Here is a 25534-nt window from a genome sequence, read left to right as displayed (position 1 = left end):
ATTCTGTCACATGAGTAGGGTTGGGTACCTTTCACATTTGAAACGATAGGGTACCGATGCCTGGTACCTGGCAATCGGTACCGGTACTCAACGGTAACAATTTTCGGTACTTTTTTGTGTCTATGTGGTAAAAAATGTCAATTTGTTTAATAACAAAATGTATATTTTTTTACAACTTAACAAATTTATTCTTCAATATATAACCTTGAAATGCTGTGTTCATGTCCAGCATGGAAAATCACCTACTCTTCCACTCCCTTAGAGTCACAATAATGCGTTTAGGTACCTAAACATGGTACCTTTTCATTTTACGTGAATCGATACCCTGTACTTTTGACAGAATTCGGTCGGTACCTATAAAAGAACCTAAATCGGTACCCATCCCTACACATGAGCTAAGCTAACATTAGCCAACGATTATTCAACAGCCATGCCCTTTGTACCCAGAAGAACATCGAGTGAACCTGATTTTTAAAGTGAAAGCCTGCTGGGATTTTGTGTTTTTACCATTTTAATTTTTAAAAATTGAATTTAAAAGTAAAAACTTTTCATAAGAAAACTGTGATAGCTGACATTTTGCTAGTGCTGACTAACCATCTTAGCTAGCAACTTGCTGTATTTTTCTCTTTTATACATTGTTTAACTTATGAACTTGGTTTTTATCCGTTCTTAAATAATAATTGCAAATTGCAGACATATATTTCTGTTTATGCTACTGTATTTGTGTATAAGGTTGATAAGGTGCCCAAAATATTGACAAGTCAATATTTTGGGCGACAGATTGCGCTATTGGATTTGGGCATTGACCAGCATACTTGCTGTTAGCTGATACTGCGTGGGGCTGTATTGAAGGCCTTTTTTGTGCCGGTGGAAGTATTGTAACAATTCCACTTACAACTGTGCATCCCCTTGAGTTGGAGATGAAAGAAAATTTAACATTTTTAAACTCTTCTTCTTCTCCTCCTCTCCATCTTGGCCCACCTTTTTGAAAGATTTGTTTTCACCCGCAGTGTGAGCAGGAGTGGTTTTGGAGCTTGAGTCTTGCCTCCTACTAAGAACCGAGAGACTTCTTTATGGGCCAATAACATTGTGCCCTGCGGGGGGAACAGAAGCCAAGGAAACAGTAAAGCAGAGGTCTGCACAGGAGATCCATTTTTTTTCAGGAATGTCATGCTGCTGCTGCTAAAATGGTGCAAAAAGTTGATGTGACAGCTGATGTGCGAAGAGTTCTGTGTCAAAAGACAAAGAGATGGATTTGTGTATGGACAAAGCTTGAGTAATTTGTGTAATAGTATCCCATGAAGAACTGTCAGATTGAATTCGAGTTATAGAAATGAGTGTTGAAAACAGGCTTTTTGCAGGACTCATCGTAACTATTGCTAACATCCATGTTTTACTTATTAAAAAGCATCTGTAGCATCAAAGCATTCTGAAAAACATCTTTGCTGTATTTCATTCTGTACCAACCCGTGTCTGTCTGTGGTTATGCAAAAACAGACATCCAAACTACCAGAGCAGTGAACAATAGATGATTACATGGCCTCATCTGTCTGTCACAACAGCAGACATTGGGCTTTTAGCACAGCAAAGCCCTGTATCAAGGCCCTGAATGTAGCCCAGGCCCCTCTTTTATCTCTGGCCCTATAGCACTGGGATTACTGTCCCAAAGGAGTTGGGAGGCAACATTGGACCAAAAAACTGCCACCCCCAGCAAGGTCTTTGTCATAGTGTGCACCAGCCCAGATCCTTTATAGGCCCCGAATGTTACATTACTCCAGCAAGCAAGCGAGCTGAAAAGCTAAAAACTATAGAGCAGTTGACTGTTTTTAGAGCTCTTTCATTGATTTATAAGCAGCTCTTAAACAGGAGCAGATTCCAGATGAGCAGACATTCAGAGGTCAAGGGCAAAGTTCTCTAGTTATGTAATTGCCTGAGGGACATTCTCTCATGCAACAGGAGAAGAAGCCTAAATAGCCAATCAAAAGGCCCTCTCCCCCTGGAGTCAGACCACTGCTGTACAAACATGTCCACCCAGGAGTTTATTTGAACTGGCTAAGTTTAGGTCTGTTTATTTTCTGAACAGAAGATGCCTCTTGAAAACCAAAGGCTTCACATATGACGGACATCATGCCTTAAAAAATGGCTTCATAGGTGTAATTTATCCGTAGATAACTTCAGGCAATGTTTTACACAAAAAGATAAGGCATCAATCTTAACCAAGTGCTCTGCAAAGTTGGAAAAACAAAAAGGCATGTAATTAAATCAAATTTTCAGAGACATTTGATTTTATTTGTCTGATGTTTTGTAATCCTTGCTCATCCACATTACTTAGAGTTCATCTTTGAAATATAATGAATGCTTTGTGTTCATTCATGTTTGCCCACTTGAAGACCTCATTCTTGCTGCCTTTGTTCATTTTCTGTCTGTTGGCAGAAATCAGTCAAAACATGTCCATCATCTTAAAGCTGGGGAACAAATGACAGGGTTGATTGCATGTGCGCGTCCTGTTTTATTAAAAGCATGATGCTGACTTAAAAACATTATCACTTTTTCCACCCGTAGAAGAAAACTTAATGGAATATCTTTTAGTGAAGAGTGTTTGATGTGTGTTTTCTTCTCTTTATCTTCATCTAGGGGGCGACACCTGCAGCCAAAATGGAGGTGAAAACGTCACTTCTAGACAACATGATTGGGGTGGGCGACATGGTCCTCCTAGAGCCCCTTACTGAAGACTCATTCCTTGACAACCTAAGGAACCGCTTCGACCACAGTGAGATTTACGTAAGTCTCAAAGACTCATTTTTTGCAATATTAGACTTTTCTACAGGTTTAAATTTTCAGACTTACAAACCTTGTGTCTGAGGAAAAATGTAAACACTTTTTATACATCTATTCTTTTCTACTCTATTCAAGTGGTACAGATTCAGGGACCACAGTAACCAGCCAATCAATAAATCATATAACCGAAGAATGTAGATGATGCCTGTAAATGAGGCATGAAATCTTGAGCTCAGGGAGAACGAGGAACTGGCAGTGTGGCTGGTTTGGTATTTATCTATAGAAGAAAGCAGTTGTGTGAGTATCATCCCTGCATCAGGCAATTGGTTCTGGGCTTTGTGCTTGGCCACTTCACTCCCCCACTTCTCTGCAGGTCGCCCTGCACTACACGTCAGCCAAGATGATTACAGTTCCACTCTGGTTACTGTTGGCTCACAGGGCTCCCAGCCCAAGGGATGATGTCACCTCATGTAGCCATGATTGCCTCTGTAGAGGGGCAGATATTTTGTCCAAATGCAGCCCACATCCTGCTGAGGAATGGGAACAGTGTTTGCACATGTCTGATGTCCTCATTTTTCTGTTCAAAACTCTGAGCTTGAAGCTTTTTTCTTTCCCATGGTGCTGTCCTAAACGTTCTAAACTGGTTAAACAAGCCCAGTTTTTTTCCATTTTGAAATTGTATGAAGCTTTCTTTGTCATTGGCAAAACATTGTAATGTTTTCGTAGTAGAGTTTTGAAGAGGGCCAAGAAAAAAAGACATATTCCTGGGAAGGTAATCTCATGACTTTGAGTTTTTAATAATGGAAGTCTTTTTTGGTAGCAAACATTAGCTGCACCTCAAGAGTGATGACCAGGAATGGCACTGAGGCCTGTACTTATCCAATAAATCTGTGGTGAACAATCCTTCCATGTGAATGTTTTCCCCCTCATGTGGTATCATTCCTTACAAATGGCCCCAACCCCCCACCAAAAACGATCAAATGACAGCTCAGGGCAGAAGAAACATGGCTTTGTTTCCAGAGGGACAGCACATCATGTATCCAATAACTCTGTGGAAAATCAAAGAGAATGAGAATCTCCCTTTTAGCTGCTGTCTGTTCTTCATGACTTTCTCTGCTTTCTCCACTTCAGGGCAAAAGAAACCTCATTAATAAACAATACATTACAGAAAGAGGGTAGTGTTTTTTTCACTGTAACACTCCATTTTTTATTTTCAGCTTTTTCTAACATCAGCCCTCCAATGTGGAATTTGATTTGGCACTAAGCCCTCTTTCTTAAAGGAAAAACTAAAGCTTTTTGATCAGTCCACACTAAATGAAGCCTCTTGGGGATTGTTCTACCATTTTTAACCTGATCTTTATCTTTGAATAAGTCCTAATAACGTTGAAGCAGGTGTTTTGTGATTCTGGTGTCCAGCTGTAGATTAAGTTCCTAAAGTTTAATCGAGGACATTTGGCATATTTGGCATATTTGGGGAGGTTCTGGACAACAACATGGTTACCTCTTATTTAAGTGCCATTACCTGGCTAATATAAGGATGACTCCTGTGTTAAGCCTTATTCATTTAAGCCAGATGCAACTGAGGACATGCAGCTAAGCAATTTGGATGTTAATATACTTTTTTAAAAGAAGTGTGTCCTTGGATCGTTAGAAACGGCTAGCTGCATGCCACAAGAAAAAACAAGATACATACATTTGTTTCATAACGCTATTAGTCTCACTTATTTTCCATTCACTGTATTAATCGTGCCAACACCAAATGTCATCATTAGCACTTGACATTTTTTTTTTACATCAATGGAAGTCAGATTCCCAGGTGGCTGAAGTAAAGGAGGAAAAAAAACCTGAAAAATGAACTGAAGAAAAAGCTGAGTGTAGGAGAAAAAGTAGTTTCTTTCTAGGAGCCATTAAGCGTGTGATATATTCCAGCACCTGTAATTTTAATGACCAGACAGATGGAGTTTTATAGCAAACAGGTGTAAATCCAAAAGAAAACATGCAGCTGAGATTCTCCCACTACCTCAACACTGTGCACGGTGTCTGGACACGTTATCGATCTCTTCTAATCAACACGTTACACTTTGAATTTTCGCTGATATCTTCTCCAGCTTTTCTTCATGAGGATAAGGTCAAGTGTCTCTTCTCTGAGAAAGAGACCTACTAATTGTACGTTGACAAGAAGAAAAAAAGATAAGATAGCAGGCTTATCTTTTGATGTTTCATGCTTATCTTCACGTTTCTTAACCCCTTAACAGTTCCTCTATATCACAAATGGGGAGTTATGTATTTGCTTTATGAGGTATAAGTTTGTTTACATTTGTTGTGAACATACTGTGAAGCCTTATAGCAACAGCCCAAAGAGCATCGCTTTTACTTTCTCTCTGCTGATATGGATTTAAAGACTTAAAAAGTCCCCAGCAAGTATGATTTGCTGTTTTTAATGTGTTTTGATTCTGCCTCTGGTCAAAAGAGCCTCTCATTTACACGTGATAGCTGTTTACATTGCACACACTCTTCTCTTTGTACCCTGTCCTCTGCACTTGAAAAGGCCTCATTTCGCCTGTGGTAGGCTATTGAACGAGAGGCTGTGGGAGGCTGCGGTGTTGCCACAGGGAAGGCCACGCTCTGCTCTTGTCAGAGTGGGTTATGCAACAGCCATTACCGTGGAAAGCAAAGAAAATGTTTCAGGTTGATGTTTGAAAGTGCTCTCTGGGCTTTGTTTGGAGTGTGGGAGGACGATGATGAAGATGATGGCTGGTTACATTTGCTTTCTGAAATATTTGACAAGTGTTATGTGTTGAACAGGACCTGTGCGAGTGTTACATAAAGGAAATGTGAAACACTGTTAGCTTTATATCTCCCAGTTCTTTGATAAGACTCACTGCTGATATGTTGGATAACTGCATCTTTAATACATGGACTTTGTTTTAACGATAGCTACAGTCCTTTTGATGAGGAACCCTGAGCTCAGATTTGATTTTTTTAAAGAAAGAAAAAAGTAATTTCAAGATGACATTTAATCCAGCACCCTTCTCTTGAAATCTTTACCTCTTTGCAGTTTGTTGTTTACTAGCCTGCACTAGGTTCAATAAACTCTTCTCTGTTTCACTTCAGGCACTGCATGTCTAAACAAAACATTATGAACACTCAGCAGAGAAAAGCTGACAGAGGCAAAATTCCTCCCACTGGGACATGACAATTAACACCCAAATGGACAGAGGGCAGGAAAGGATTTTGGAATTTGTCATTTTATGTTAAGTTTATTCCACCCTCACTGTGTCCTTTCTTTCTTCTCCTCCTCAGACCTACATTGGCAGTGTGGTAATCTCCATGAACCCCTACAGGTCTCTGCCCATCTTCACGCCAGACAAAGTGGAGGAGTATCGTAACAGGAACTTCTACGAGCTTAGTCCACACATGTGAGTCCAGCTCTAAAACCACGGGGTGTTTATGTCAGTAATCTTCACCACAAAGTAACAAAGAGGATGGTACCTCATTGTTGGCTGTGTTGTTTGTAAGAGAACATTCCCTTTGCACTAGTGCGATTAGATGATCATTATTACCAAACATAAAAAACTTTCTTTTAGAGTTTTTACTACTTAAAACTCGCCATTATTGCTCAATTTTTTAGCCACCAATTGATAATCAAATAGAGGTTTGTTTTTTGTTGTTGCTGTGTGGAGATGGAGACACATTATTTATTTCCAAACCATTTTATCAGATCTCTGCAGTGACAGAAAGAAGCATCCAGGTGTGGACAGTGGTAACCAAAAAAAAAACCTAAGATTGAAGCAGAGATCCTCTTCTGACCACTGACTATTCAGCGTATTTCAAACCCCTGTAAGGATTCTCACTTCAGACCTGATCATTAATGAGGAGGCCCAAAGATTGGGATCAGAAGGGCACTAGCTCTTGTGTGCCAAGCCAGTCTGGTGCGTCTGCTGGCCATTCAGCACTGTGGCATACCATCTGTCCACAGGCAACATTCAGTCAACATTTCTGTGTGGCTTCCAAGATAAAACAAAGCCCAGCACTCGTCAATTAGCCTGCTGTGTCCCTAGGCTGCAGCAAAACCCCTCAGAGAGACAAACCAAAGAGGGAGAGTGCCCTTGTCACTGAGCAGACACACTCCCTGCAGACAAAAGCTAGCTCCTTGGCTTTACTCTACAGCCAGCTGTACAGAACTGACATGACACAGTTTCAGGCTGTTTTATCCTTTTTTTCCATTGCTTTCTGGTGTCCTTTTGTTTACAGATAGAGCCACTGGGTTGTACAAAGGGGTTTCTCTTGGTCGGCAACATGGTGTGTTGTTTTTTTTTTTTTAATTTAGAGAGTGGCCTGCTTTACCTGTTGAAAAGTGATAACTCAATCGCACACAACAAATCCAACCCCTTGAATAAATTCTGTCCTTGCTTTGAGTTTTTGATGGCTTAAAGCAGGGCAGAAAAACAGAACACCAGCTGGCTGATTATTACTTCAAACGTGCTGAGAGTGGATCTGCTTCTTGTCAAATTATGTTATGTGAAACTTTTTCCTTCAAACCCAGGAGAGGACATTTTAACCAACCCTTCTCCGCAGCACTCCTTAGGAATTATAGGTCTTCAAACCTTGTCTGAAAAGTGATTTGGACCTAGGGCTCTCTTTCCTTTTTTACAGTCCTCACAAGTAAACTCAGACACTGACCTAACAGTTTTGGCAGTGAACAGACATTCTCAGAATTGACCTCTGCCCTTAGCTGCATGACCGTAAGGTATTTAGAAAGTTACTGAAGGTTGAGGGCCAAATAGTCAACCATTTGTCATTTGCTTTGCAAGGTCATTTTCATACCATAATGACATGAACAAAACCAGCCATTGCTATAGCAAGGCAGGGATGTAAATTAGAAAAGATTTGTTTGCAAAAGCCTAAAAGCTGATTTATGCTTCCAACTTAAAGCTCCTCATTTACAAATCTAAAAATCTGAAATTTATCTGAACGAGGCTGTATATGTCTACATGTTTTTATACATTGTGTCAGTAATAACTCCTAAAAAAGAAGCCCCGATTCATAAACCAAAAACTGGGCCTACAGGTAAAATAACTTCTACATCCCTTTTTGATTTTCTGTTTCTTCATTGATTAAGTGCTTGGTTTGACTGATTCTGTGTTTTCCCAATAATCATAAACACACTTTAGATTTTCAAAAAAATTATCTCACCATTAGTCTCTAACTAAGAAAGATTAAGCTGCCTTTAGTAAGACAGACTTGCAAAAGGCTAAAATGCCAGTCAAAAGCAGATTGTGGAACATGCTATATAAACTGATCTTAATCCTTGAGTCAGGCCATCTGGACCAAGCTTTGTGGCTTTGCATTGATCATCCTCAAGTAATGTCAAACACGCAGCCCTGTCAAAAGCATCCAGCCAGTTGTTTCAAACATCACACAGTCTGAGCAATAACAAGATCAAAAAGAAAAAGGAAAAACATAAACAAACAAAAGTGCATATACAATAAGTTTGCCCTTATTTTTACTGTCTGTATCTGGATATATTGATTAATCTGGGATTTATTATGTCCAAACCAACAGAAAATAAAAGTTTAGTTTAGTTAACATACTACTTTGGTTAAAAACAAGCTTATGCTAAAAACAAAAGTATCTCAGCATTCCCAATTAAAAACAAATTGTACGGTACAATGTTGGTGCTTTTATTTGTCGAGCTCAGCATCGGTCTTGGATGACCTTTAACTTAAGTTATAATATATTGCAGCATGTAAACAAAGGATGAGCTGTACAGCCAGGACCTGGAAAAAAAGATTTGGATAATGCATTTTGAATACATTGACCTGAATCATATTCAAATTAGAGCAGTGAGCGTAAGAACCACAACAGGTCATTTGGTTGTAAAGTTTTTCATGCCTTGTTAAACATAAAGCCTTTCTCTTATCCAGCTCTTACTGTTCAACATAATCACGCGGAAAACCTGACCTTGTAAGTTTTCTGTGAGAATCTTGAAAGGGTTGATCTTAAACTTGTTTTATATAGCTTATAACTGGGTCCGCATGGAAGAAAACCAAAACAACAAGGAAAATGAGTAAATAAGTGTATTAACATGAATGCCTTCCATGCTAAGATTGATGTTTTAATAAAAAAAAAAAATAGTCCAAAGTGTTGTTTGCTTTACAGGAACAAATAGTTTTTTTTTCCTCAGTGTTCTTTTTTTGAAATCAATGTTTCAGAAAGCAGCTTTATTGGAGGACTGAAATACTGCCAAAGCACTTATCAAAAAAACTGTATGAAACGAGAATGCATTTTCATTCAATTATTGAAGGAGCTTAAAAGCTTCATGACGTCTTCATGAAAGAGAGGTTTACACTTTCTGTGACTGTCTATTTTGCATGGCTGAACTTCAACTTGCTGACAGTCACTAATACAACACTGCCTGAAGAGGATCAGTGTTTGGCTTTAATTAAGGTAACAACAGGGGGTCCTGAGAGTCTTCCTCTTCTTGTCTTTGATCCTCATCAGACACTTGAACAGAATAACATCAGCAGCTCAGAGAAGGTTGCATCAGTTGAAGTTGTTTCTCAAACTGCTTACTGAAGCGCCTAATGGTGTTGGGCAGTTTATTGAATTGCATTGGTCGTTCTCATTTTTTGGGCTGATGACTGTTTAACAACTAGAGTGCTTGGAAAAGGAACCACAGAACATTTATGTCAGTGTTGGTGAGTATTTTCAGCCTTTTTCATATGAAGCTACTGTCTTCATTGGATTTCTCACCTCATTGTTACTGCCGAGCTATTTAAAGAACAAATAACAAGCAGTCGGTAACTGCCTAGCTCTTAAACCCCCTTTCAAAACCAGCACACACCTACATACTCTGCAAACAAAACTGTTAAGCAACATTTTCTCCTCATGTAAGATTTTAGGTTGTTTGGTATTCAAGACATGGCAATGTAGCTTCATGTCAAAATGGACAAAAATGTTGTTATATCATCCTGCAAAATACCAGCTTTTTGTGTTACTGGTGCTCGGGAGGGAAGGTTAATGCAGCCTAAGGTTATAGGTGTGTAAAGAAAGACCAATTTTGTGAAACATGTTGTAATTGATGAACGCATCTTAATTAGCATGGCATGGGTGTGTGTGCATCTCCTCCTAGGATGTCTGCAGTGCTTTGTGTTTGTGCAGCAATACTTTTGTGTGTTTTGTAAGCACAAGTTAAGACCAGTGAGTGTGTGCAGGTGCTTGTCTGTTTCACACCTGCTCTTACACTCCCTGGTGTTGGTGCTGATGTGTGGGAGTGTTTGTGTATGCACATCAGTTTGAGAAAAGGACTGCAGCTGGTCCCCAACCTCCTAAGTTGTTAGTAGGCTAATTGCCTGTTAAGTTCCATTTTAATTAGAGTTAGCATAAACTGTGACTTGGCCCGAGACCAGTAAAGAACACATTGATCAATTAAGAGAAAGTAAGGCAGCAGATGTTCCAGGCAGCTGTCAAGTGAAGTCTACCAAGACTTTAACAATATCCTAATATACACAGTGTGATCCAGAAGTAAATGACTAAATCAAGTAGAAAATGTAAACAGCAAAAACAAAAAGGCATGCGCACCAATTCTAGGCTAAACCAATGATAGGAGGCGTGTTCAGATTTGGAGTGGTGATTGATACTTTTTCAGAATCTATTGGAAAATATATCTGCATGAAAAGTCCATCAAGACCATGTATTGTTGTTTTTTTGTTAATTGGTTTCCCTTTTCATTTTCAAGATGTCAAAAATTCATAACTCACATCCCAGCTCAGCGCTCCGCTCATGCACAGCCACAGCAGTTTTCCTCACAAAGGGCCACTCGTGTCCATCATTTCCTCTTATGGTCAATTTAGCAAACTGCTCTCTGCCCAGATGAGGGTCCTCATAATTAACTGGCAGGTGTTTTCCCCCCGTCTGCACACTGTGGAAGCATTAAAGATGAACTAATCAGAGGCCTTTCTCCTGCCCGGCAGTATTACAGATGGCCTGCAGTCAGCCTTTGTTTGTCCCTTGCCACCCAAGCCAGACACAGATTGAAGGTCTGAGAGTGTGTGGCGGGGGGTTTGTGGATGGGCAGCTAACCCAGCGTCTCAAGGGTGGGATCGCATTTCCCAAATGTTTAATGAGGTGTTGAGACCCCCAACACTCTTAGTGCTTAATACCCAATGCCACGAGAACACTGGTTACAGTGAGGCATACTGACCGGCTAAAAGAGCAAAGAGGCCCCATGAAAGGCACATGTCAAGGCTGTCATTGTTGTGACAGTTTGACTGTGAAATCTGCTTTGTCATACACTGTTTATCATTAAAGGGTGCCCCTGAAATTGGTCGTTATGTTAGCAGTAATTATTACGATATCTAACTCACATGGAATTCTATCTCAGTTTATTACCCACCTTGATAAAGACTCTACTTTTACCTTTGGACAACTTAATTCCTCATCCCACTATCCTACATCTGGTTTGTTTTTTCAAATAAAAATATACAAGAAAAAAAACAAAAACACACTTCTTCTCTTATCACTTATTTTACTTTCTTAAATTTCTAGTATTAGATCTGCAACCTCTGTGTCCAAAGCGGAGAGGTTTTGGGATTACACATGGGATGAAGCTATATGTCTAACCAGCATCACCCTATGAGCAGTCTCTCAATCATACACAATTTGTACATTATGACTTTGTGGGGCTTCATGGCTTGTTATGAGGTTTCTCTTGACCTTTTGCAGCGAATGGTACATGTAGCTTAATTTCCCAGGATGAGAAGAGCTGTTGTTGGAAAAGCAGCGGTGATTAGCAGCTGCCACTATAGCTTGTTACATTGGCATCATTCTGTAAAGGTGCTGCCAGGTTTCTAGGAGCCAGTTGGTGTTACTGTGTGCAACACAACTCCAAATTGTTTTCGAATCAATTTCATATGGGATCATTGGGCAAGTGACCAATGCCCATGCTGTCATGGAGTGAGATAAGTCACAGTTACGGTTACCTGCTGCTTTATCCATGGAAAAGGTGGACTTTGGAGCCATTTCCAGCTTTATGACACCTGTGTTTACCTTTCCTCTCCTTTTGCTGCTCCACAGGCAGTACATAAGCTACATTTTATACACAATATGGCTCAGAAAAAAAAAATCAAATTAACATCTCTTTTGAAACTTCTTCCTGTTGCCTCCTCCTAACAGTCACCATTGTTTGGTAACCTGGGAATGTGTGCACTGTTTTGGTATTACATAAAGGATTATTTTGAAGGAGTCCTGCTTGAGTTTCAGCACAGAACCTGTACGTAGGTAGATGTAAGTGGGCACTCGGTGAAGTGGCATTTTGACTCATGTGGGCTGAGTGACTCCTCTCCAGCATGTGTGTTGGCGTAATGGTGAGATTGCTGAACCTGGAGGGAGATGACTGGGAAGGTGTGAGTGTGTGTATGTGTGTGTTGCCACCCACCTCTTCAACTCAAGAACAAAATGCAAATGCAGCACACCAGATAATGCCACCTTTTATAATCAATGGCTGCATTTGCACAGCTTTCTCCTACCTACTCAGTCTTGTATACACACCCACACACAGTCCCATAGAGCTTATAGATCCTGAATAGGTTTGATATGAGAAATGTCTTTTAAACTCATATGTAAATCATTTGTCTAATATTGTTGATTCTTCCAGTAAGTTGATAATAGCTTTTTGTTACAAGAGTCATCTGTTGCATCAGACGGAAACATAATCTTTATAGTTATTCTTTGACCTTGTAAATCATTTTACAAGTCTTCCCGTGCTGCTTTCACTTTCAAGCTATGAAATGACAATGGTGCCAGTAACAGACGTCATAATCCTATAATGTAACATAAGCAATGTATAAAGGTCCGGACGCTCATTTCTCCTTGGGATGCACTGATCCAGATATTGGTTTGATACAGACTCAAAAAGCAAGATCTGACAGTGACCAAGGGTCGATCCGTAGGGCTGATCTCCATCATCACTTACCGGCTAATGTTGGCACATTTGTGCTAGATAAAGCTAAGATAGCAAGGAGGAAGATAACTACAGCGGCCTCCTGTTTGGAAGTATTTGACCTTTTTTTTCATATAGAACTTTGACAAAAGCTTGCAATATGTGCAATTTTGCTCCTCACTTAACCACTGCTCATGTTTACAATACAATTGTTATTCCTGTTAGTGCTGAAGATTTGCTCACTACACATCTCATAAGTTAAATTATACAGCCATTTTTAATAGGGTTTTATTCCATTTTGGTTTACAAATGTAGAAAAGCCTGAAGTTGCCAAAACCTAATTCTCAGTCTCATCCTTGCATCAAAAAAAACAATTTTAAATAAAGGTACTAGATCGGATCAGTATTAGTATCTGCTGATACCAAAGCCCAATTATTGCCTTCGATATTTGGATTTAAGATGTAGGATTGGTGCATTAGATTACACTCCAGTTCTTGCACCTTGTATTGAAGCATAACTGTATGATTAATTTTACGAGTTAAACTTTCCATTCTGTGGGATTATACAGGAAGTATCTGAGAGAAAGGATTGTGACAATCATTAACAGACAGGGTTATGAATTCTTTTGTTCTCAGAGATAATTTATCCCCCCCACAGAAAGTTAAACATTTTTTTCAATCAAATATTGTCTACGCTGTCATTCATTAATTCGTCTACATTTCATTTTATTGGACTTCTTTTGTCTGTGTCTGTCTGAAATCCATGGTAAACTTTCTCTCTTCATAGCGAGAACAATGAGTAGGAAGCTTTTATCTGTGTACTCAGCTTACATAACAACACACGAGAGGTGCACCAGGAGGAAGGCGAATGGATAAGACATAGATCAGCTGTGTTTGTGTGAGCATTCATGTTGAATGCAATATCTGTGTCATAGAGTTGCATTTTTGAAATATTTTGGTATTAATGAGTTGAGGTGCATTCACTTGTTGTAGATAGGTATCTGTCTTTTAGGCTTCAGGTGAGTTTTATTAAACTTGTAAACTTCACTAAGTGATGGTCTAGAAAGGTCCAATCTAGAAAAAAATGGAGGGTGGCAGCCCTCCCGGTGTTGTGCTGAACTGCTGTTTTCAGCGGTTTTAGTGTACAGTCTTGTTGAGGCTGTCCTCTGTCATATATTATCAAACAAAAAGTTGGCTCAGGAGATCTAGTTGGCTTTTTTTGAATGCACTAGCTGTGACTTAAACCCAACTATCATGTGCTGCAGTAAACATGTTTTATTTATTGCCTCCAGTTTGAAAATAGAGGCTTTTTTGTTTTCTTTCCCATATAAAATGATGTACTCATGCAGGCATACACTTTTCAAAGCAATTCACAGTACAGTGCAATCCTGTTTTTCACTCCTAGCAATGCCGTTGCACAACAGTCCTTCAAGCCTATCTGGGTAGTTTCTGTGTTGATTTAGTTCTAACCAAAAAACAAGGACATGCTAACTGCTACCTCCTCCAACACTCGCCTCTCTAACAGCTTTGTATGATCCTTGAAGATGTCTGTGATGTTCCTGGCCTCTTTTCAACTTGTTGAATCATCTGTGTAGAAAAACAAGAAATGCAACCCAGAGGCATTGGTTGAATTGGTTTTACAACTAGTGCCCATGAACACAAAACCTCTCACCTGAGTTTAATCACAGGTTCTATGACTTTTTAACCTCACTGTCATCTAATAATGTGCTGTTTAATCAGCTTAAGTCAACCTGTGCACTTGCTTAATGCTATTATGCTCCTCAGTCCCTATAGATTGTATAAGTGTGGTTAGGCTTCAGAGTGTGATTGATCACTATCTGCTCCTCCTTTTCACTAAAGGCTATAGTTTCATAATGACGATGACGTGACAGTTTTATTGTTGAGGTCTTTTATCTCTCATTCAGAGTATCTTATGTAGTGCTTTGCTTTGCTTTTGTTTGGACCAAAAGGCAACAGAATCAGCTTTCATTTATCTGAGTTGCAGGGAACTTTGTAGGTAAAAGTTGTTCAGTCTCATTTACATGAAGTTCAACAAGCAAAGGAGAGAAACTCTTTCTTTCAGATTGTTTAGGTTCAAGTAAACTAACTCTATGACAACTTTATTCCTTTCCACCAAACTCCTCAGCCTGTGGCCTCCTCATTTCCTGGTGTGGGGCAGGATCGGGTGTCAACCACCACTTTTGTGCAGATGTGGGACCGACATTACACTGTCGGTCAGACCCACAATGACTGTGTGTTGTCTGAATGGGCTGAGCGGCTCACATGGTCACCCTGAGGCCTTGCCTGCTTTGAAGATATGCCAAGCGATCTTGTCCTAAATTGAGTATACAGTTTACTTCTTTGCAGCCTTTATAAGTGTGCAGGGAAGGTTCTTGTGCTTTCAGGGAACGTTTACAATATTACTTTCTAATTATAGAAATCAAGGTCAAGAGTGTGCCAGAACTACAGTCCTCAAGTGTAAGAGGGTTTTGAGGAGTCTTCAAAAAGGCTGAAGTGACCAGAAACACTGAAACACTGGGCAGTTGTTAAATGGAGAGCAGGGTAAGAAGAGGACATTCTCAGTCCTGACTGAGCTAAGGCTTACGGGTCTATAAAAATCTTGCTTCTCTCTTTCCGTTAGCCTGTCTGTGACTGTGCACGTGGCTGGGCTTTTTTTTTTTTTCTAATAAGTGTGGGTTTTAATGTTTTCCAGCCAAAGGCACAAGGCCATCATCATTAATCATTCTGTCATTCATCTCGTGACTCAGACAGTTTCTTCAACTCTTCAAGCACCTTATCGTTCTGATTAATTTGAATACTTTTCATCCCATTTCACAAGCAGCATGCAGATTCTCACCAAAAGTGCTGCAAAGAGCTCAGAAAGTCTTTGTTGAGTGTTGCTTTGAGGATGTTTTGCTACCTTACTCAGCAGGCTTATTTCCTGCTATTCCAAGGATCAGACAAACAACCTGGGCCTGTGTTTTCCCCTGCTGTGGAACACCAAATTGCTGTGCAGTAAAGTAAATTAGAGCCCTGGACCCCCTGGAAGTTTGATGTAAGAACGGGGGTGTATCAATGAGTAATTAAGCAGAGGTCTGTCTTTGGCAACATCTAGTCTGTGCTGAATAAATTAGAGATGTGTGCAAGCTGTTCTTCACACTGAGCTTTTAATTTAGTTTAGTTACAGAGTTGGATAGAGGTAGTCTTTAATGCTACATGTAAGGTGCACATTGACTATGCCACTGTTATAATAATCCTATATCAGATAATTGCTTCATTTTTTCACCCACTGTGTGCTGATCCTCTCTTTGCCACCTGTTTTAGGTTAACACATTTCCATAATCATCACACAGATGGACCATATCTGTCAGAACCAAGACCTTTGGTCCATGAGCATGTATCTTTTCTCTAAGCCACCCACACTCACAGGCTTGGTAATACTCTGTATGCAGGCCAGTGTACTGGATTAGTGTGTGGGTTTCTTGCAGCAGCCACCCACTCATCCACCTGGTCATAAAGCATCAGGAAAGAGTCGCTTCCTTGGCTGCTCCATCAGAGCCAGGCGGATTTCCTGCGGCCTCTGGAGGAGCCGGATCACACTGAGATCACAGGCTGCCCGACCCCTAAGCCCTCACATTCATCCAAACAAGAAATAGAGACTTAACCCGATTTAGAATCAAGGCAGCCCACTGAAAGTTCCTCATCTAAAAGAAGAAAATGTAAATGTGCAGTGTGTCCGTATCAAGACACTGCTAACTGTCTCTGAGGATCCTGTCATCCTTCAGTAGCTGGGTGGGCTGCTCTCTAGCCCATACATTACAGCTTCATTAGCATCTACAAATCACAACTTTAAAGTGTGCTCACTCCCTCAAAGCACTCCACCCTTTTAAGATTCAGGTCACACACTGCAGGCCTATCATCTCCTCCTGTGCCCCAGTTACCAGAGGTTGTTAGTAAAAAGAACTGACTAGACTATTTTCTTCTGCTTACCTCATGCCAGTGTGGCTTTCTGTTCACCGCTGCCACGTGCACGGCCAAATTACAGCCTGCAGGCAGATGTGAAGGGGAGGTGCCAAGCAGCACTTATGGTCCAAGACCTTATCCCAGCCTAATCCCCACACACACCCGGCTCCACACACTGATCAGGGAGGCCTTCGGGATCTCGGTGCCTCACTCACAGCTTCCTCCCTCCTTTGATGGTGACCTTGGTGCTTCATCATCGTTTTTACTTTCAGTACAGTTGCTGTTCGTACTGCTTTCATGTTCCTAATGATAGCACGATGCTGTAGCCACAGGGGTACACTTACTTTCTAATTCTGCCTTGTTATTCTTACTTATGTATGTGGGAATGAAAACACAGATTTCTTGGAAGCAGTTGGGTTGAATGTTGTCTTTGAATTGAACATGTAAATCATCTGCACTTCTTCAATTTTGGGGTGTGGCCCTCTCTTCGACCAGCTTCTATTCATATTCTGATGCGATGGTCATTCATATTCATGTGTGTGTGTGTGTGTGTATTTTATTTCATTTTGTCTGACAAGTGACACCCCCCCCCCCATTCTATCCCCTTCACGCCTCCTCTGTTACACCCCCCTGTTGACCCACCACCCTCCCACTGGCCTCCTATAGGGCAGGGGTAATTGTCTGGTGGTTTGCTTATTGCCAGGATCAGGTCAGCACTGTTTTCACAAAGCAGACATCTGCTGCGTTGTGCTGCACTTTTCAGCAGTGACGTAATGTCCTGTGGGCAGTCTTTTCCATGCAAACGTGGTGTTCAGTGGAGGGCAAAGATTAGGCTGCGATGAGTAATCATAGGATGGTATTTTGATGCTGAAAACAGTTAATTAATCCCATTTTGTCAGTTTCAGACATCAAACTTTAAAAGTTCTTCTAAATGTAGAACATTTACCTTAAAATGTTCACTTAGTCCCTTAACAGGTTAGGAGCTTGGGGTGCGTAAAGCAGCACCCTGCCACTTATCTGAACAGTTGATAAGATTTTTTCTCATCTTTAGTAAGATAAGAGGGCTTAATTATCATTTAATAAGATCACAAAAAACGTTACAAAGCTCTATAGACTGAAACATGTAAGAATCCAAGTTTTAAACAAATTAGATAAAAAAAGATGCATAAGAAAAAATCAGACACCCTGCATCTTTTGGTTTAAGTTGGATAGTTTATTGAGTTGCAAACTTAATTTAATTTTCTAAAGCAACTGAGTCTTTTTTTTAACAAGCAAAGCTACTTTTTTTTAATGTGGTTTTAATGTAAATCCCACAGTTGGTTAAAAATAAGCTAATTATTGGGTATTATGTAGTCTGGTTCTTAAATAAATGTGTGGTATTCGCACACATTGTTTTGGAATAAGGGCAGATCAAGACAACATTGGACCTAAAGTAATGGGGTCCAGATATCTTTAAGTATACTGTCTAAGCTACTACAGTGTAAGGTAAAGGGATTTCTCTAGAGATCATTTACTGGAGGGCAAGAACTTGGGGCTTATGAGAGAGGACTAATTTGGGGGACTACATGGGCCCTGGTTCAAAACCACGTGTGATGGTGCAGAACCCTAAGCCCCATTAGCTACAGTCTGAAATTTAACTTAGCATTGTGGCCTGGAATGCATTCATCTGGCTGTCCATCTCTGACCCCCCCCCCCCCCCCCCCTCTCTTTTTAGCATCCAGCTACTTTTCAGATGTGGGGTCAGCGTCAGTTCAATGTGTGATTATAAGCTTCAAGTTTGTATCCTAATTGCAGCAAATTCACTTAAGTGGTCACTGCTGTAGATAAACTACATTTAAAGATTTTCAGATGTTGGATTTTTTTTCTTCCATTTGGACAATAAAACTCAACAAAATATGGAATGAAGCTGCATTACTATTCAGCGTAAAGACTTAAATTCAACCTGAATGTCTCATTTTGATATCACTTAAATCTCTATCTGACTAGTTTTTTCTTTTGCCTGGCTACATTTTGAACTGCAGTGTGCTAGAGTCTGACAGCATTGCCTCTGCAGGTTAATGTAACCTCAGAATTCAACAGCCCATTCCAGGCCCAGCTTTAGAGCCCATTGGTTGTGCAGTAAGAACATACCTGTCAGCATCTGTGAATGTCAGACATTCCTTTCTGCATTTAAGACACTTGGTGCATATAAATGCTTGATTAATGATTTCACCCAGACCTGGAAGACTTGGAGTGCCCCAACCCTCCAGGCAAGGACAAAATTAGACACTGCGAGGAAATATTTTGATGCATTCCTCCAAAATGAACTCAAGCTATATTTACCCTGCACTTGATGAGAAACATTAGACTTAAAGATGTTGATCTTAGCTTGTATTTTAAAACCCCTTGATGGTTTAGAGGCTTATGCTGACTTTGGAGCTAAGGAATTGTTCCCCTCCTCCAGGATGTTTCCATCAAAAATTTGACACAGACATTTCATCGTGTTTTGAACATCATCTTCTGCCTCAGTTTCTCTCTTGTGTGATGCTCTACCTGCACAGACAGGCTCCTTGTTAACCAGGATAAGTTATGTATCATATTCCAAAATGATACAGTCTTCCAAAACCAATTTAACCTGTCCAAACGAACACATCAGCTTCTCAATAGTGTAGACATTTTTTAGAGTGCTGTAAGGCACAGTCACAGCTATTACCAGATGTGGCTTTGGGAAAAATTCCTGAGTAATGAGTGCCAAAGTATGTCAGGACGGGGGGACAAAGAAACCTAATTTGCAGTCTCGTGTTCTGCTGGAAGAGAAAGTTGGAACTCACCAGTACCCCTCACAGCATTGTACAAGCTTGCCAAATGGAAGCTGTAAAAATATTGCGGCAGCCTCACCCTTCTATATTCTTCTTAGTGGGTGTATCACAGTGAAATTAAACCCCACTGTGCCACCCTAGACAAAAAGTTGTCATTGTGATATGGTTCTCACACCATCCACACCCTCCTCTCAAACCATCAGCAGGGACTGTCTACATGAAGTGAACAACCACTATATTGTTATGGAAGCAAGTGGGAGTGGGACTACAATAATTGTCCCGTTTTCCCATTGTATCACCGTTCCTCAATGTCAGACAATAGACTTCATTTGATAATAGGCTCTCCCCTTTCATACTTCACTAATCCACCAAGGGTAATTTTACATTCTGAGCCACTAATTGTGTTCTTCTGAAATATAACAGGAACCTGCCTGGAGGGATTGGGGTTTTCCTAGTGGCCTAGTACTCACAAGTTTCAGGCATTAGTCTGGCATGAGCAATTAAAATATTTTATTTAAAATGAATGTTGGCAGTGGCATCAAATATTGAGAGAATGTTTTAATTAAAAGCGCTAACAATGTGCTACATTTGATAAAAATGCAAAACTGTTTTGAGTCTTTCAGAAATGTATATGTTATAAAGGTGCTTGTTGACAGCTATGCTAAAGGCCAAAGATTGAGTAGCAACAATCAACATTGCTATGGGGTGTGAATATTGAAGAAGAAGAATTTGAAGTTGTGGTGTCTTTAGGCTGATTTAGTGTCCATTAGCTTAGCTTGTAGCTACTAACTCACTTTAGGCAGGCTTTACAGTAGCAGTCAGAGACAATCTTGACCCCACTTTAAAGCCTACAATCAACTCAAGTTGGTGACTGGTGAAAACAGTGTGAGTATAGTGGTTACCTTTCGATAAAGGAATGTGAAATGATTATAATTCCAACGATCACTACCATATCCCAATGTGAAGTAGCTTCTGCATCTATATAAAACAAGTGTGGCTGTTCTACAGATGGGACCTCATTTCCATTTAAACCATATGCCATTGGTTAGACTACCATGTGGTCTGGTGTAGTGTCATAACAACTTTTCCAACTTTTTTTTTCCCTCTCCAATGTCTTCAAATCCCCCAAACCCCTGACAGCTCCTGGGAAATAAGGACAATATGTGAACTTGGGCATGTAATTGTAATGTAAAGGCTTGTGACTTTGTTCTCTTTGTTCTCCAGCTATGCTTTGGCAGATGAGGCGTATCGTTCACTGAGGGACCAGGATAAGGACCAGTGTATCCTGATCACAGGGGAGAGTGGAGCTGGGAAAACTGGTATGTACCACAATACTTCACTCTTTTTTTTAATATATACCTTCTGGTTAAGATTCCCCAATGTGCAAATATGCCTAAACATGACTGACGCTAGTTGCCTTAAACAATCTCACCCTAACAAGAATGAGAAATTGTCTTTCATCTAAGGGGAAAAATACTCTTTGAATGAAAATTTCTTTACAAAGAAATCCCTGAGGCTACGAAATATACCATCAAGCCTTTTGTCTGACTTAGTCCTCCTTTTGTAGTCCTGGACAACAGTGGGTTTAAAGTGTAGTCAAAATGTATTTAGAAGGCTGCTGTCAGATAAGGGTTGTTTTGGAAAAAGAGCCACAGTGCAGATTTAGATCAAATCTGCCATTTAAAAGGCGGCTTGATGCCAGTTCTTTGAGAATATCATGTTGGTACATGAAATGTGATGGTAACGCCTGGTTTCTGCCCACATCCACTGGGCCCTCTCCAGAGGCCTGAATAATAATGCCCAACTGTGCTTTGATCGAAAAATATTAAAAGTAGCCCGCTGCTGCTAAATGCAGCTGGAGTTATGTCCCTGTTCCTTTATTTTTGTTGGTTTTTATTATCATGTGGCCATGTTCTGGAACAGTTTCACAAACCTTACATAAAGAGCTCCTAGAATGGAATTTCCTGGTCTCTGCTGGTAGTACTGTTGCAGGTAAAAGTCATATCGAGTTGGCAGAGCACAAACTGCGGGAAATCTGCCCCAGTCTACCAATAAAACATCTTCCTGAGCAGTAAAGACTAAAATGTTAATTTATACTCAGAATCGTAAAATCGTAACATTAAAACCTTTTGACTGACTCCAATGTTGTTACTTGCAGCATCACAGCCTTGATAACTTGGCACTGGATGTTTTTACAGGTACCCTACAAAGCATTAATTGCCTAGGTATTGTTACTACCCGGTCCAGTAAAGGAGTTAGTTACAGTTAGCTATAGACACAGAAAATGGCATTCTACCATTCAACAGTGAGGTCCATTTATTACTGGCCATGTGGCTTTAATCAAGGACTAGAAAAAATGAAAAGAAAGACATCTACACCTATCATAGATAGGTGGTTTATAGTGTAGGAATACTGCTGTTTTTCTATCTTCAAGTTATTGTTATTCTGAGGCTGAAGTCCTACATAAAAACACACCCAAATTATTATTTGAAAACAACTCCAATGCAGAGTCTTCAGCAAAACTTCTGCTTTATGAGCAGTAGTACACGTCTTGTCCAATAGGTATTTGTTTGTGGGGATATATATCCCACTCTGTGGATCTTTAAGGTCCACCAACTACAGGTGAAAGGGATTTCTCTGCAGAGTGTAGTCCATCCTTCCTTGTCTTCTCATAAAAGCAGCTTTTAACCTTTTCTTTGTCCAGTTAACTGATGTTCATGCTGCCTTCATTTTTGCCATCAATCATTCAATTGCAATGGTGTCAAACAAACTGACAGGAAAGAGCCACACTTATTGGGATGGGAGGAAAAAAATAAAAAATCACTATTAAGGGATTTTTTGTCTGACGATATCGAATTGGGGTTCTTTGTCAGAAAATCAGTTTTTTTCTTATAAACTGGATTGGAAAAAAGTTAACACTTTTCTCCAGCAGAGGGTGAAATGTTTCTCTCTGACTCATATAATGTGCACTTAATGAGCAAATATGGCCCCGGATTTAGGATTTAGTAGACATTATCATCACCATCATTTAACATCTTCACATGGTCTGGTGTTAAAAAAGCAAACTTCAATTGCAAAAATCCCTAATATCAAAGAATCACAATTTAATTCTAATCGGCACCCTAGAAATCATAATAGAATCAAATTGTGTTAATAGCATATCGTCCCAGCCCTAACACTTATCCAGCTAGGAAGCTGCTCTTTAGCCCTGGTGTTTGGATGACAGGTCAGGATGATGATATATTACTGTTCTGATATATTGTCCGTCTTCCAATTTGCATTGTGTTGCTTTCGTCACATCACGTCACCCCAATGATGTATGAGTGTGACTCAGACTTCTAGCACATTTCCCCTTTTACTGTTAAAGGAAACATTGAGAGCCAGAAAATCCCATTAGCATTTAAAAAAAATAAATCCACTGTCAGTGCTCTATGGCATTGCAAGTTATTTAGCATAACCATTACATGAAAAAAGACTTACGACAAAGCAATGGAAAGCACAGTAAAGTTTGTCCCATCATGTTTTGCATGATTTGCCGGCTTTAGTTCGGCCCCTCTCAACCTCCCACTGATGTTTAAGACCCGACTCCAAGAATCTGTTCAGCCTTGTCTGGGAGATAAATTTGGATTTCTATAATCTTATTGCCCTGGAAGCTGTGGAGTGGAATAAGGCCATCAAAAATATGCCCCATCGATACGGGTCATTGACATTTATGTCTAGCTGGAGCCTTTCTTGTGCTCTGTCTTTCTGTGATTTCTAAAGAAGCGAGGAGCTGTGACAAACATTATCATCGGATGCCAGCGCGGCGCACAGACATAACATAGCTCTATCCGAGACTGAGAGACTTTGTTTTGCTACCCAGCGAGATAAAAATGTGAAGATTAAGCTGCACATACACCTTCCTCTACCTTCGCAAAATGTATGAGCATGTCTGGAGCTGTTTGTGTGCCAGGCTCATCAGCAGTCAGTACCAGCAACTCCTGTCATGCTCTTTTCTATCCCTTCTTGGCACATCACACAAACAACATCAGTTCTGGGTCACTGTCATCTCACTGGACTGAAGAGACTATCCTGATGCCAGCACTCATCTTACAAGGCATGTCACTTGTTTGAGACGGCACATGATGCCTTTTGAGCTCATGTCCCAATTCTCAACCAGAAAATTATTTCTGGAACACGTTTCGCTCTCATCACATTTCAGCTCGAACATGAAAAGTGGATGAACAGGATGATTCCCGACAAGCCAGATAAAGTCACGTTCCTCAGTACACACTCGTGGTTCTGAGTGGTGCCCATAATTGAAATGATGAGAACATGATGCAATAATGGACTCCGTCTAACTAAACAAAGTGGGTCTCCATTATGAGGCCCCTTCCTCTGCCTTGTACTCCAGACTAATGAATGATCCCCACCCTGCTCTGATGTGTGTCATGGGAGATGAGGTAACTGGGACTTTTATGGGAAATATCATGGTGAAGGCAGAGCACACTTCGCTCCTCAGTCATATCTAGCAAAGGCTGTGACCTGAATATTTATCTGTGTGTCTGTATGTGTGTTCCAGAGGCCAGTAAGCTGGTGATGTCATATGTGGCAGCGGTGTGTGGGAAGGGCCAGGAGGTGAATAAGGTCAAGGAACAGCTGCTGCAGTCCAATCCCGTGCTTGAGGGTGAGTGAGCGCTGTTCACACTCACGCTGTGTCTTAATTCGGAGGCGGATCATCTCAAGTTCACATCTGGATATTGCAAAGGGACGCTGCTGTCAACCTGTTAACACATTTTCAAAGGCTCTACTGATGAGAAAATTAGCTTCATTTGCCAAAATGTGGCTACATCTGGGTTACTGCTCAACCAGAGTTTAAAGTTAGCTGTTTGCTTTTAAGATACTCTTTGATATTTTTGCTTTAAATTGGGATGCATTCAGACAAGTAAAATAATTTTCCTTCCCAAAACTTCCAGTGGTTTTCTACCTCATACGAAATACACATGAACAAACACAAAAACAAATGTAAAAAGTAACTGCTAGAAATAGGTAAACCAATTAGACACACACACACACACACACACACACACACACACACACACACATACTGTCTCATTCCCACGGCTCAGCGTTGGCACAAGAACAGCTGTATTTTAATTGGGGGCAGTGGACAGGAAATGCCCATGAATGATGAAGCTGTATGCCCAGGTTGAGCTGCTGCAGAACCCTTACACATCTGCAAGAGTTTAACTCCTGCTGATGTAATTGCCCCTCAGCTAAAAGGAGGCCAAGGGGGGCACAGTTATCATGCTACTTATAGTGTGTCTGCCTTAAACTTGCTCTCTGTGACTCTCAGCTTCACTGGTATAATCTTTGTTGATTCAATTCTTTGTCACCCTTCATGCCTTTTCTTGTCTTGCTCTGATTCTCCCTCCTTTCTTAAGGCTAGAATTAAACCCTAATCAACTGTTATCAGCAATTAAGCAGTTGTGCTGGCAGCACTTTGATGCATGACATATTAATAGCTTTTTAATGTTGGAATGTGGTTAGAAGGGAAATGAGTGGGCTTTGAATTGGAAAATGGCATTCTCAAATTCATGCACATAGCACACGGCCTGTAATGCATTAGAGTAGTCACGCACCAAATTTTTTTAGTGGCCGATCCTTAACAGCATGCTGCTTGTTGTTATTTGTCATAAGAACCACTGGCAGATATTGAAAACCTTTGATTCCAATTTGTTGTGGCAGCAAGGTTCAGTCCTCCCTAAGCCTGGAAAGCTTTGGTGCTCTGCCTAATCCACACAGAATTATAGGGCTTCATCAGTACAAATGGCTTTGACATCCAGCCCCTTTGTGATTGACAGCTAGCTAGGAATGAGACAAAATGTTAAGGATCATTTTGCAGGGTTTGGGAAACTGTAAACAAGCTTTGATACATTAACTTATACTGAATGAATTTTTCATAAATTATGCATTGGTTTCCTTTCAGCCTTCGGGAATGCCAAAACAGTGAGGAATGACAACTCTTCCAGATTTGTAAGTATCCTCTCCAGAGCTGATGAACAGCAAGTGTC

At 40.4% G+C, this 25534-nt stretch overlaps 1 protein-coding gene across 6 annotated transcripts in view; it reads left to right on the top strand.

The window, feature by feature from the left end:
* myo1b (myosin IB) overlaps positions 1 to 25534 on the top strand; it is a 62457-nt gene that overhangs the window by 6889 nt on the left and 30034 nt on the right. For all 6 annotated transcript variants that reach the window (XM_074694215.1, XM_074694214.1, XM_074694212.1 and 3 more), the window contains exons 2-6: positions 2635 to 2781; positions 6082 to 6197; positions 20706 to 20800; positions 24043 to 24147; positions 25450 to 25496. In XM_074694215.1, the coding sequence (XP_074550316.1) occupies positions 2656 to 2781; positions 6082 to 6197; positions 20706 to 20800; positions 24043 to 24147; positions 25450 to 25496 (489 nt within the window). In that variant the 5' untranslated portion in view covers positions 2635 to 2655. The remainder of the gene's footprint in view (positions 1 to 2634; positions 2782 to 6081; positions 6198 to 20705; positions 20801 to 24042; positions 24148 to 25449; positions 25497 to 25534) is intronic.

The sequence above is a fragment of the Halichoeres trimaculatus genome, unplaced genomic scaffold (assembly GCF_033239565.1).
Source record: "Halichoeres trimaculatus isolate MK-OKI-2021-1 unplaced genomic scaffold, fHalTri1.1 fHalTri1_scaffold_19, whole genome shotgun sequence".
NCBI classification, from domain to species: Eukaryota; Metazoa; Chordata; class Actinopteri; order Labriformes; family Labridae; genus Halichoeres; species Halichoeres trimaculatus.
The sequence above is the reverse complement of the archived record's forward strand: the minus strand, read 5'-3'. Positions and strand labels throughout refer to the sequence as shown.